This window comes from Perca fluviatilis, chromosome 4 (assembly GCF_010015445.1).
Source record: "Perca fluviatilis chromosome 4, GENO_Pfluv_1.0, whole genome shotgun sequence".
Lineage (NCBI taxonomy): Eukaryota > Metazoa > Chordata > Actinopteri > Perciformes > Percidae > Perca > Perca fluviatilis.
In genome coordinates this window covers 380,059-395,239 of record NC_053115.1, presented here as the reverse complement: position 1 = coordinate 395,239, position 15,181 = coordinate 380,059, and the positions used below count along the sequence as shown (strand labels likewise).

Below are 15,181 nucleotides of genomic sequence, written 5' to 3'. Positions count from 1 at the left end.
AGGGAAATGTCTCCGGTTGTAAAAAATAACCATGTAGACAGGGCCTCTCTTTCAAAAGACACAAACCAACATGGGTCACCACCAGCAGCACAAACATAAACCAGCCAGCTGGCTAGCTAGCCTAGGCTAGCAGAGTCTGCCCCCCTAAAGTCAGAAAGTAGGGAGAACCCAAAGGGGCTGTCACTACCCAAAGTGAGTAGAGTGCAGATTTGAGTTGCGCATGCGTCACTTTGCGACAAGTAACCTACAAGATGCTAACGGCGGTTTGAGCTAACGTTAGCAATCAAGTAGCCTACAAGATGCTAACGGCGGTTTGAGCTAACGTTAGCAATCAAGTAACCTACTAGATGCTAATGGCGTTTTGAGCTGACGTTAGCAATCTAACAATCATAGATAGCTAAAACGTTTTTGAAATGACTGCTAGCTACAAGTTAGCAATCAGACACAAAGGCTGTCACTGGAATGGCGTTTTGAGCTAACGTTAGCAACCAAATAATCATAGAGAGCTAAAACATTTTAGAAATGATTTCCATCTTCTGTTATTGTATGTAAAGAGAAAAGTTTATTATTTTACAGATTTCACAAATTTCAGTAAGACACGTTATGCCGTAAACAGTTTAAATCTGAGCATGCGCTACTCACATCTGCTCTCTACTCACTTTGGGTAGTGACAGGGGTAAGCGAGCATCTGGAAAGCATATACCTCCTATGGAGCCATTTTGATGCTACCAAGCCATCACCTCTCGTTAGCATCCCATTGACTCCCATTCATTCTGACGTCACTTTGACAGAGAATAACTTTACATCTGAAGAGTTTAAAGACTCTATTTGTCCGTTGTTTATTTCTAAAGAAACACGACAATGTATAAAAGACTCCATTACCTTGTAGCTCACGTTATGGCTCCGTAGCAGACGCTTTTATAACAATAGGCTAACGATTGGGTCATAACCACGAGACTTACTGTCACACAGTAGAGGAATTACCGTATAGTACAGGAGAGAGAGGCAACAACAGACAGCCTGCCTTTGTGTGTAAAACAGAGGTGAAAGAATTTATTTGAGACTAAAACAAAGACTACCATATTTAAAAGGTGCCCTGCTACATGTATTTCATGCCTTTGTGGTGATGTCTGAAGGTCTACCATGGACTCTGTAACCATGGTTACCTTGTTTCAAGTCATTCTAGCGCGGTATAGAAAGCCTGCAGGAAGACTCGGCTCGATTTGTGCCGGTTCTCATTAATATTCAACAAGCTAAGCTGCTGATTGGTTAACAGCTAGCCAGTGAGAGCCTGGCTATCAGCATCCTTTACCCAGCCCAACTGGGCGAGCTCATGAATAGTAATGAGCTCAGGTAACATGATGTCAGACTGAGCAGCTGTTGTGATTGGTCTGATTTCTCTGCTTATTTCTGATCAGTGGCTAGAGCTGACAGAGGAGGTAGCAGTTCATTTTGGACATATGGACCTGACAGATTTCACAAAATGCAAGTAGAAACGGTTGTGTGTGGCAGGGCACCTTTAAGCTTTTGTTTATCAATGAAGAATAAATTCCCCCGAGATGTTTTATGCAAGAGGTGAAGTTCCAGCATCGATGCTTCTCCCTCATTCGATCCCAAAAAAGTTCCTCAGAACACCAACGAGACGAGATGTAATACGTCTCTATAACAGCAGGCGGCGCTAATCTGGATTGTTGCCCAAAAAAAAAAAAATTTAAAACTGGCAGCTGATTGGACGAACGCGTCACATGGGTGTCTGGTTTCTCCGGAAATTCAAAGCCAGACTGTCATGGCGTCTTCGTTCAGAATCTGATCTCATATTGGACTAAAATAGTTCACCAAGACATGTTACTGTGTCTGTGTGTGTGTCTGTGTGTGTGTCTGTGTGTGTCTCTGTCTGTCTGTCTGTCTGTCTGTCTGTCTGTCTGTGTGTGTGTCTGTGTGTGTGTCTGTGTGTCTGTGTGTGTGTCTTGTATGTCTGTGTGTGTGTCTATGTGTGTGTGTCTGTCTGTGTGTGTGTCTCTGTCTGTGTGTGTCTGTCTGTGTGTGTGTGTGTGTGTCTGTGTGTGTGTGTCTGTGTGTGTGTGTCTGTGTGTGTGCGCGTGTGTGTGTCTGTGTGTCTGTGTCTGTGTGTCTGTGTCTGTGTGTCTGTGTGAGTCAGTGTGTCTCTGTCTCTGTGTGTGTCTCTGTGTGTGTGTTTGTGTGTCTCTGTGTGTCTCTGTGTGTGTGTGTGTGTGTGTCTCTGTGTGTGTGTGTGTGTCTCTGTGTGTGTGTGTGTGTGTGTGTGTGTGTCTCTGTCTGTCTGTCTGTAGTTCCTGAATCCATCTTCATTTCAGATCAACAAAGGTCAGTTTAAAAGATCTTCATCAGATTTTGAGAGGCTCTATAGTCACGCTCACCAGCTCCCAGTTTCCTGGTTAGCTCTCCACCAATCAGATGGCTCATTTGAGTCTAACTGCCGGCACGGGACACACCGAACAGTCACCGACCTCACCAGACTGTCAGACGGCCGATTATCGGCTCGGTGCGTCTGGACCTTAAGGCTCTCTGATGCCTAAAACACACCGAAGCCCTGGAGGAGGAGGAGGAGGAGGAGGAGGAGGAGGAGGAGGATGATGATGATGGAAAACGTGACATGGTTACAGCTTGGAAACATGCTTTAAAAAAGGATGGGAGGGTGAGAGAGGATGGGAGGGTGAGAGAGGATGGGAGGGTGAGAGAGGATGGGAGGGGTGAGAGAGGATGGGAGGGTGAGAGAGGATGGGAGGGTGAGAGAGGATGGGAGGGTGAGAGAGGATGGGAGGGTGAGAGAGGATGGGAGGGTGAGAGAGGATGGGAGGGTGAGAGAGGATGAAGGAGATGAAGAATCCAGAGAAAGAGAGGAAGAAAGCTGGATGATTTGCTGGTGCGTCTTGAGACCGAAGTGATGGCTTCAGCAGATGTGTTTCACCAGAGAGACTTCTCGTGGACCTTAAATCATCTCTCGTTCCTGCCTCCTGCAGCAACCACACTTCAGCAAAAAAAAAAAGGAGACTGTTGTGGCCCGGGTTGGCTCAGCGGGTAGAGCAGGCGCACGTATGTACTGAGAGGTTTATTCCTCGACGCAGAGGTCTAGGGTTCGAGTCCGACCTGTGATGATTTCCTGCATGTCTCTCTCTCTCTCTGTTCCCTTTCTCACTTAGCTGTCCTGTCAAATTAAAAGGCAGAAAAGCCCCCAAAAAACTAATGGAAACTGTTTCCATCATCTGGTTTAGGGATTAAATTAATTCTAGTTTCAACGTGCACGACAAAGAGCCAATGAGTGAAAGTCTCGACACTGGAAAGATGAAATGAGCCCTGCATTAAAAAAAGAAACAACAACAACAACAACAACAACAACAAAGGGCTTAAATTATTAAATCAATCGATTTTTAGATAAACTAATCTGCTCGGTCTAAAGTTGTCTAAATATACTCAAGGCCCTTTTCAAACATGACGCTGACATGTAAAACAGCAAGAGCATTTACAAGGCACACACACACACACACACACACACACACACACACACACACACACACACACACACACACACACACACACACACACACACACACACACACACACACACACACACACACACACACACACACACACACACACCTAATAACCTCACACCTGTAGAATAGCAGGTCCTCACACCCCCATCCAGCAGCCTTTGATGTGTGTGTTTCTGAAAAGAGAGGGGAAGCAGGAGAGAGAGGGGGAAGGTGGCAGAGAGGGAGACAGTGTGTGTGTGTGTGTGTGTGTGTGTGGGGGGGGGGTTGTGTGTGTGTGTGTGGTGTGTGTTTGGGGGTTGCAGGAAGGAATGTTTCAGCAGAGTAAACAGTGTGAAGCTTCCTGTAGAAAACACTTCAAAGCCAAAGAGAGGAAACCAGGATCACACACACACACACACACACACACACACACACACACACACAACACACACACACACGTAGGATTCATCTATCAACACAGGAAAATTAAAACCTGTAGAGCGTGCGTGCGCGCGCGCGCACGCACACACACACACGCACGCGCACACACACACGTTTGTGGCACTATCTTTGTGGGGACCCATCATTGACATAATGCATTCCCTATCCCCTTACCATAACCTTAACCATCACCACTAAATGCCTAACCTTAACCCTTACCCTAACCTTAACCATCACCACTAAATGCCTAACCTTAACCCTTACCCTAACCTTAACCATCACCACTAAATGCCTAACCTTAACCCTTACCCTAACCTTAACCATCACCACTAAATGCCTAACCTTAACCCTAACCCTAACCTTAACCTAATTCTATCCCTAATCCTAAAACCAAGTCTTAACCCTCAAACAGACCTTTAACCTTGGGGGGTCCAGCATTTTGGCCCCCCAAGTGTACTGGACTCCCGGTTTTTGGACGTAAGGAATATAGTCACACACACACACACACACACACACACACACACACACACACACACACACACACACACACACACACACACACACACACACACACACACACACACACACACACACACACACACACACACACACACACACACACACACACACACACACACACACACACACACCTTTCTAAAACTTTAGTCTTTTACACGGTCGTATTCTAGAGCTGAAAACATTATTCGGTTAATCCAATAGTCCAACAATTGCCAAATATTCTGATTATTATCATGACATCAGTCTGCTGTGATAGGTTCTATAAATAAAAAGATTGTAGAAGCAGGAATACAGCAGGAAAACCTATAGAAAAGACCGATAACTGTTCTTTATCATTCATAAAAATGTATGCAATAATGTCAAAAATAATGGTTCTCATGATGTGAGAGTTAAGAATATTTGGGCATAATGTTTTGAGGTATCTGAAGACATTTTCCCATAGAAAATGTTTGTTTCTAAGCACAAAAATCTGACTAAAAACATAACTGGTGGCTTGTTCAGACTAAATCTTTTTTAAAGTGCACACATTTTGAACTCCAGTGCAGTCATCTTCTCATTGAGAATCGTGCTGTGATCACTAAAGATGCTCCCATTAGTTTAAATAAACTGTGTTCATGTACAGCAGGGGGGGGGGGGGCAAACTCAACTTCACTAAGGGCCACACCGGAAAAGGAGAATAGCACCCAGGGCCAGACATAGTATTATTTTTCATGCTTTTATTTCGAAAAAGTCAAATATCTTTGACTCAATTATTGCATGTCTCATATAGTCTTCTCACTCACAGTTTGGTCCTCATAAAGCCCCCCAAAAAAGGCAGCAAATAGTTCCTTAGAAATCTGAGAATTTAGCAAATCAAGCAAAACAAAGATTAGATTTAAAAAGTCGACTCACAGCAACCTGTTTCCCGGCTTTAATTTAGAAAACTCTCGGCTGCTGGGGGAATTTCTGGGTGTCTCAAAGTCAGAAAATCTAGCAAATTCTGCTCCAAGTGTGGTGAGTTTGACACATGTGGTGTACACGAAATAGATTAAATGAGCTGACCATTTCACGAATTAACTGCCGTGAGACTGGTTGGAACAGCAGTGTGGAGGAGGTGCATTAGTTCACATATTCCTTCCACATCAAATGTTTTCAAGAGAACACACAAAAGGCAGGAACTCAGCTTCACTATACCTGGAATTCCCCCTTAATCCTCCTGTTGTCTCCGGGTCTAATTTGACCCATATTGGGTTCCTTGCAACCAAATTGTCAAAAAAAAATAACGTTTACCATTACTCTTCACAAGTCAAATAAAAGATCAGCTCAATACTTTCATTGAATTTGGGTGTTTTATTCAATTTTATAGCATTTGGACGAAAAGAAAATGACAAAATGTCGGAAATACTTTCAAAAACGTGGGAAAAATGTGACAAAAACATCGGTAAGAAGTGACAAAAAATAAATAAAATGTAGAAAAAACCTTTGGGGGAAAAGTGACAGACGGGTCGAAAAAAAGAGGAACACAATGTTGGAGTAAATTTTGACCCAGAAAAATGAAAAGTTGTCTCCGGGTGTAATTTGACCCATATTGGGTTTCTTTCAACTAAATTTTCAAAATATAACGTTTACCATTACTCTTCACAAGTCAAATAAAAGATCAGTACTCAGTACTTTCATTGTATTTGGGTGTTTTATATAATTGTATAGCATTTGGAGAAAAAAAAATGATAAAAGAATATTGAAAAGATTGACAAAAATGTCTGAAATAGTTTCAGAAACGTGTGGAAAAAACTAAAAAACGTCAAAAAAAAAAAGTGGCCGGTTGGCTCACTTGGTAGAGTGGGCGGATCGGATGTGCAGAGGTTTAATCCTCGACGCAGAGGATCTAACTAAGGTTCGAGTCCGACCTGTGACGGTTTTCTTTCATATCTCGGCTTTCCTATCTAATAAAGACAGAAATGCCCCCCCCAAAAAACATCAAAAAAGCGCAGGAAAAATGTGACAAAAACATCGGTAAGAAGTGACAAAAAAAATAATAAAATAGACAAATAAAAAACCTTTGGGGGAAAAGCGACAGAAGTGTCGAAAAAGAGGACCACAATGTTGAAAAAATAAAAAGTAAATTTTGACCCAGAAAAATAAAAAGCTGCAACCCAAGGAAGGGTTAACCACAGACCTCAAATGGAGAGAAGTGGAAGCTCGGTTTTATTTTTCTGAAATCATCTAATTCAGCACCAAATATTCCAATAATATTTCATCTTTCATATCTTTGATTCTCTGGTCTCTGCTTAGCCTGCAAAAATAACCCTCCAACCGTCATGGGTTTATCAGAATGATATGCCTTTTTAGTAGATTGTATATGCACAATGTAACCAAAGATATAGCCTACCAAATGCAGAAAGGGAGGAAGGGAGGAAACGTCCAATTACCATTTTCTTTTGAGGAGTTTGGTCTGGCTTTACTGTAGAGACGTTGTTCACTACTAGCTGTAACCTTATCTTATTACAGTTTATCGATATCTCCAAATCTCCAAAAATCCTCATTATAAAAAAGGTACTCATTATAAAACGTATTTCGTAACGTTTTGTCAGTCGCACGCCATCTTTATACTATTGAGAGTGTATTGGCTTGTCGCCCATTGGATGTTTGAAGTCCTCTATGGTGGTTACGGGTGTGCCGACATCACACTCATTGAGAAAACGTTTAAATTCAGTTTTCGGAGTTCTGCAGATTTACAGAGGAGCGAGTGATCCTTAAATTAGCACTTTGTACACTGGGTTTTGGTTTGTAACGTTACGTAAAAATGAGCGGAGCTCCAGTTCCCAGAGACAGGTAAGATAGGTAGCGTGACTGACGCAACCTGACTTTTAAAAAACACTGCGGACTTACGACTGTTTGTACAAAATGGTATCTTCAAACTTCAGTAAATGGAATCCACTAGTTGAGTTATAGGCTACAACATGTGTAGTCTGCATCCGCAGAAAGATGGGACAGAAAATAGACGGAGCCATCTCCGAAAACGGAACTTTTTTGGACACTTGAGACGACGCAGCAGCAGCAGCAGCATTAGTGTGGTTAAAAGAACCCGGTAACGGTGGAGCTGTGGAGTTTACCTTGTAACCGCAGCGCTCCGGGTTGGCCCTTCTGCTGCCCGAGGTCGTAGATCCACAAGAGACACACAGAACCAGAAATACACCGGAGAGAGAGATGAAGAAACTCCGAGGAGCCGCCATTCCTCCCTCACGTCTGAACAACTCTGAGAGAGCCAAGATAGAGGAGGAGGAGGAGGAGGAGGAGGAGGTGTGTGTGTGCCTGCGTGTGTGTGTGTGTGTGTGTCTGTGTGTGTGTGTGTGTGTGTGTGTGTGTGTGTGTGTGTGTTCGTGCCTGTGTGTGTGTGTGTGTGTGCTTGCTGTCAGGAGAGGAGGAGGAGGTGTGTGTGTGTGTGTGTGTTGTGTTGTGTGTGTGTGTGTGTGTGTGTGTGTGTGTGTGTGTGTGTGCCTGCGTGCGTGTGTGTGTTTTTTTTGTGTGTGTGTGTGTGTGTGTGTGTGTGTGTGTTCACTGTCTTTGTGAGGACCAGCTGGTTTTAAACCCCGGTTATGGTTTTAGTGTCTGATAACTTATGTTATGATTTGATACTATAAATAAAATTGAATTGATTTGAAGGTGAGAACATTTTGTCTCTCCTCACTTTTTCATCAGACCTGTTTGAGGCTCTGACCTGCAGGAAAGTAACTAAGTACATTAACTTGTAAGTTCATTTTAAAGTTCCCTGTAGGCTACTTAACTTGCTACTTTATACTTTTACTCCACTACAGAGAGAAATATTGTAGAGTACTTTTTACTCAACTAAGTTTATTTGTCTATACTTTAAAAATATAATCAACAAATAAATTGTGATATATTATTATAGTTTAAGCTTCCCAGCAGTAGATAAAGTAGTTAAAATAGCTCCACATTCACCAGCTACAACATTAAAGTGATGCATGCATAAATGCATCAATAAGGAGTTAATAAAGATGGATTACCAGTTCATTTTAAGTCAACCAACAGTAGTGGAAAGTAACTACCGTAAATACCAGTAGGCTACTTGAGATTTTCATTTTTAAGATAATTTTTATACTTGCATTTCATAGAGAAATACTCCACACCTTTTTAATATGAAAATATGTGAAATATATCAGTTTAAAGTGCCCATATTATGCTCATTTTCAGGTTCATAATTGTATTTAGAGGTTATATCAGCTTACCCCCTTGCTATATATGAAGAAAGTTGCAGCACGGTGTGACTTCACCCATTGGTTCACCCTGGAAATATTAAAGGTGCCCTGCCACACATAACAGTTTTTCCTTGTAATTTTTTAAATATGTCAGGTCCATATGTGTGTGTGTTATGTGGTGAATGTGAAAATGAACTGCTACCTCCTCTGTCAGCTCTAGCCACTGATCAGAAATAATCAGAGAAATCAGACCAATCACAACAGCTGCTCAGTCTGACATCATGTTACCTGAGCTCATTACTATTCATCAGCTCGCCCAGTTGGGCTGGGTAAAGGATGCTGATAGCCAGGCTCTCACTGGCTAGCTGTTAACCAATCAGAGTCAAGCTCGTTGAATATTAATGAGAACCGGCACAAATCGAGCCGAGTCTTCCTGCAGGCTTTCTATACCGCGCTAGAATGGCTTGAAACAAGGTAACCAAGGTTACAGAGTCCATGGTAGACCTTCAGACATCACCACAAAGGCATGAAATAAATGTGGCAGCTAGGGCACCTTTAAACTTTCGGATTTGGGTCTGGATTTCCAGTCAAAAAAAAAGTAATCTGGATCAAATTGATATGGATTTGGAAATCCCATGTTATGCTATCCAGGATCACCTGATCCAGCTTACTTTTATGCCAGTTTTTTAAAGGAACATTGGATTGGATCACCCTTATCCAGATAGACAGTTTTCAAGATTACCAAATCCGGATTACCAGTGCTCTAAATGGGACAACATATCACAATGTGGGCTACCAGCTGTGTAAAGAACAGGTAGGAGAGCCAACATAAGTGTTACAAAAATAACAACCATCCACTTCCATTCATAATTTCTTTCATGACCCCTCATCTGAGTTACAACAAATAAAAACAAATATACATTAACAAATATATTGTGGATATTTTGAAAATGTCTTAAAAACAAAACAAAAGGCTAAATGTCTAATAGTTAACAAAATAAAGACTGTTCAGGGTTCTTCTTCATCTGAGGAGGAGAGACCAGCATCTCCAAGACCTGTTTTTAGGAGGCGGAGCTGAAGTCTGGCTCTGGTTTGCTGCAGTTTGGTCAGCTTGATTAGTTCCCCTGCCAGGACGATCTGTGCTTCTACAAGATAATTTCTATTTTTATTTTATTTTTAACTTTACTATACTGAATAGCTTAATTGGTAGCCTACGTCTACTTCATCTACTTTATCACCGTTACCACGGTTACAAAAGTCAAGTGCAAAATATAAATAAAAGTATATACACTACATGATACAGATGTATTATTTGACCAATTTTAAAGTTTTAGGTAGCCTACATCTACTTCATCTACTTTATCACTGTTACCACGGTTACACAAGTCAAGTGCAAAATATAAATAAAAGTATATACACTACATGATACAAATGTATTATTTGACCAATTTTAAAGTTTTACTACATTTTCTTCCTGGAATCCACCTTGAAATCCTACCCCCTGTTGGGATCAGGATCATCCTGTTTTTTTTGGATCAAAGTTATCCAAATCCTACTGACAAGTTTTGAACAACACAAACTGAAGGTTTGATCCAGATTAAAACTAGGATTGGATTCCGTAATCTAATCGGATTTCAGAATCCTTCTTTCCCTTTTGAACAACCCATTTTCAAGATTTGATCCAATCCGATAACCAAAATCCGATCAGATTACCTTTGAACAACTGGCCCCAGGTGGTTCTGGGACCTTTCTGTGTGGAGTTTGTATGTTCTCCCCATGTTTGCGTGGGTTTCCTCCTGAGGCCTGGACTACGAAGCAGGATTTGGCGTTAACGAGCTAACTTAAGGCTCAACCCAGGATTTTCTGTACTACGAAGGTGGATCAGTTGTTATCGGGTTCAATTGCCGTGGTAACTCATGCTGAACAACTAACACACCTGCTCGGGAGCAGGTTAGGTTTGAGATCAGAGATCAACCGGTGTTAAAGCACCGCGTACTGACCAATCAATACTCAGTGTTAAAGCACCGCGTACTGACCAATCAATACTCAGTGTTAAAGCACCGCCTACTGACCAATCAACACTCAGTGTTAAAGCACCGCCTACTGACCAATCAATACTCAGTGTTAAAGCACCGTACTGACCAATCAATACTCAGTGTTAAAGCACTTACTGACCAATCAATACTCAGTGTTAAAGCAACCTACTGACCAATCAATACTCAGTGTTAAAGCACCGCCGTACTGACCAATCAATACTCAGTGTTAAAGCACCGCCTACTGACCAATCAATACTGAGTGTAAAGCACCACCTACTGACCAATCAATACTCAGTGTTAAAGCACCACCTACTGACCAATCAATACTCAGTGTTAAAGCACCACTGACCAATCAATACTCAGTGTTACAAGCAACCTTACTGACCAATCAATAAAGGTTAACAACACACACAACAACGTAAACCTACTGCAACAAACTAGTGTTATCAAAATACGTAAATCCAACAATACATGTCAAACACCAATCAACACAGCACCATTACCAAACTAATATATACTATATATATAACACCACATACACCACCCCCCTCACCTTACTTATCACAAAAAAAAAAAAATACACAAAAAAAATAAACATATATAATATATAATATATATATAAAAAAAAAAAAAAGAAAAAAGAAAGAGAAAAGACAGGAGAAAAGAAAAAGAGAAAGAGAAAAAAAAAAAAGATGCGCTCATAAAAGTTAAACATTGAGAGACCAACAACCCCGTGAACATGTTTTTATAGAAATATAGCCTATATATTTTAATGGGAGGGAATTACATATCGGCTTCTTGAGCCATGTGTCGCCAATGCACACATCGGTTTGAATTATGTTTTTATATTTTTTATTTGCTCTCACGATCGCTTCCCACTGCCAGGGTTGCAACTGAAATAATAGGCTAAAGCAACGACAGTTTATGGAAAGCACAAGTGTAATTATGGTCAGATCTTGGTCCTGACTGATGGGGATAAGTGATATTAATAAGCGTTGTGATTTAAACATCTACAGCGTCGGCTATTTATTTATTTTTTTGCCAGCTTTCCTTCCTGTTTTAGGAAGCAGCGACTGTATTGCGTTTTCCCTGTAAAACCGTGTCTGTGTTCTTCATATTTATGGAGAATTATAATTTGCTCTTCTTATATATAACGTAGATGTGGTAGATGTTTGCGATTGGTCGTGGTGCGCAAACACCGCCTCTTTTATGTGAACGCGCGCGCCGCTGGATTGGGAAACCCTGATTGGTTGACTGAACTAGTTGATAACCAGCGTCGTAGTACAGGTTATGATGGACCGCGGTTGTTAGGTTAGGTGAAGCCGGATTACTGAAAGAGATCCAGGACATGTTGATCTTGCTTCGTAGTGCAGGCCTCTGGTGCTCCTGTTTCCCCCCCCCCCATCAAAAACATGTACTAGGTTCTCGAGTCAGTGCCCTTGATCAAGGCACTGGCTCAGATCTAGAGTTGTGATTGGCTGCCCACTGCTCCCTTGAGGGATGGGTTAAATGCAGAGAATGAGTTTTGCTACATGTATGAGTAGGTGACAATAAAGTACCTTTACCACCCTCTTGTGGCAAAAGTTCGTAAGACCTCTTCTCTAACTGTGCTTTCTTGTCCTGCACAGAGACAAAGACATTCAACTGAACATTTACTAATAGTCGACATGATGCTATGGTGTTACAATAAAATAAAACAATGTGTAAGTTGTTTTCATTCATCTATGGGTTAGGGCTAGAATAGAAGAAATGGATGATTTATGGCAGTGGAACTAGTTTTGACCGAACTGATAGACTTCCAGATGCTTGATTTGTACTTTGATGGTGCAAACTGTAGCCATGACTGTTTGTTATTGCTTTCTTTAGTATGACTGTTTCTATTTCCTTTTTATATATGATTAGACAAACAAAATGTTTGGTTATATGCACAAAATGTAAGTGGAGTGCCTCACTCAAAGAACTCTTTACCCAATAACACCAACAATCAAGAATATAATACAAGATGCAGCTATTGCCTAGTCTATATCGACGCCGTTTCATTTCTGGGATTGCTCCGGGAGTTAAAAAGAGAATTAAAACGACAACACGACAGGCAAAGCAACAAGACCAAAGTTAATATTGGAGAGGCGCTCCAAAGATGGAAAGAGCTCATAAGGAGCAAGGATTTTAAAGGTCCCATGGCATGAATATTTCACTTTATGAGGTATTTTAACATTAATATGAGTTCCCCCAGCCTGCCTATGGTCCCCCAGTGGCTAGAAATGGTGATAGGTGTAAACCGAGCCCTGGGTATCCTGCTCTGCCTTTGAGAAAATGAAAGCTGAGATGGACCAATCAGGAATCTTCTCCTTATGAGGTCATAAGGGGAAAGGTTACCTCCCCTTTCTCTGCTTTGCCCGCCCAGAGAATTTGGCCCACCCATGAGAGAGAGAGACATCATGGCTTTCAAACGAGCAAAGTGGCAGTTGGTCAAGACCAGACCCCCACCCTCCACCTTGTCTCCCCTCTCTCCTCCTCAATAGCTACAGACACAGAAATGGCACATCCTAAGGAAAGCTCATTGTGGGACTGGCTCTAGTGGCTGTAATTCTGCACCAAGGTCTATATAAAAGAGACTTCAGATACAGTATTAGGGGACCACTAAGGTCTATATAAAAGAGACTTCAGATACAGTATTAGGGGACCACTAAGGTCTATATAAAAGTGACTTCAGATACAGTATTAGGGGACCACTAAGGTCTATATAAAAGAGACTTCAGATACAGTATTAGGGGACCACTAAGGCCTATATAAAAGTGACTTCAGATACAGTATTAGGGGACCACTAAGGTCTATATAAAAAAGACTTCAGATACAGTATTAGGGGACCACTAAGGCCTATATAAAAGAGACTTCAGATACAGTATTAGGGGGACCACTAAGGTCTATATAAAAGAGACTTCAGATACAGTATTAGTGGACCACTAAGGTCTATATAAAAGAGACTTCAGATACAGTATTAGGGGACCACTAAGGTCTATATAAAAGAGACTTCAGATACAGTATAGGGGACCACTAAGGTCTATATAAAAGAGACTTCAGATACAGTATTAGGGGACCACTAAGGCCTATATAAAAGTGACTTCAGATACAGTATTAGGGGACCACTAAGGTCATATATAAAAGAGACTTCAGATACAGTATTAGTGGACCACTAAGGTCTATATAAAAGAGACTTCAGATACAGTATTAGGGGACCACTAAGGTCTATATAAAAGAGACTTCAGATACAGTATTAGGGGACCACTAAGGCCTATATAAAAGTGACTTCGGATACAGTATTAGTGGACCACTAAGGCCTATATAAAAGAGACTTCAGATACAGTATTAGGGGACCACTAAGGCCTATATAAAAGTGACTTCAGATACAGTATTAGTGGACCACTAAGGTCTATATAAAAGAGACTTCAGATACAGTATTAGGGGACCACTAAGGTCTATATAAAAGAGACTTCAGATACAGTATTAGGGGACCACTAAGGTCTATATAAAAGAGACTTCAGATACAGTATTAGGGGACCACTAAGGTCTATATAAAAGAGACTTCAGATACAGTATAGGGGACCACTAAGGCCTATATAAAAGTGACTTCAGATACAGTATTAGGGGGACCACTAAGGTCTATATAAAAGAGACTTCAGATACAGTATTAGTGGACCACTAAGGTCTATATAAAAGAGACTTCAGATACAGTATTAGGGGACCACTAAGGTCTATATAAAAGAGACTTCAGATACAGTATTAGGGGACCACTAAGGCCTATATAAAAGTGACTTCAGATACAGTATTAGTGGACCACTAAGGCCTATATAAAAGAGACTTCAGATACAGTATTAGGGGACCACTAAGGCCTATATAAAAGTGACTTCAGATACAGTATTAGTGGACCACTAAGGTCTATATAAAAGAGACTTCAGATACAGTATTAGGGGACCACTAAGGTCTATATAAAAGAGACTTCAGATACAGTATTAGGGGACCACTAAGGTCTATATAAAAGAGACTTCAGATACAGTATTAGGGGACCACTAAGGCCTATATAAAAGTGACTTCAGATACAGTATTAGGGGACCACTAAGGTCTATATAAAAGAGACTTCAGATACAGTATTAGGGGACCACTAAGGTCTATATAAAAGAGACTTCAGATACAGTATTAGTGGACCACTAAGGCCTATATAAAAGAGACTTCAGATACAGTATTAGGGGACCACTAAGGTCTATATAAAAGAGACTTCAGATACAGTATTAGGGGACCACTAAGGTCTATATAAAAGAGACTTCAGATACAGTATTAGGGGACCACTAAGGCCTATATAAAAGAGACTTCAGATACAGTATTAGGGGACCACTAAGGTCTATATAAAAGAGACTTCAGATACAGTATTAGGGGACCACTAAGGTCTATATAAAAGAGACTTCAGATACAGTATTAGGGG

The 15,181-nt window shown here is 41.1% G+C and overlaps 1 protein-coding gene across 1 annotated transcript in view; it reads right to left on the bottom strand.

Annotated features, from left to right (window-relative positions):
• Nucleotides 1–7,728, bottom strand: part of LOC120558113 — a 32,667-nt gene extending 24,939 nt beyond the window's left edge. The window contains exon 1 of the mRNA XM_039799015.1: nucleotides 7,565–7,728. Coding sequence (XP_039654949.1) covers nucleotides 7,565–7,684 — 120 coding nt within the window. The 5' untranslated portion in view covers nucleotides 7,685–7,728. The remainder of the gene's footprint in view (nucleotides 1–7,564) is intronic.
• Nucleotides 7,729–15,181: the final 7,453 nt, after the last annotated feature.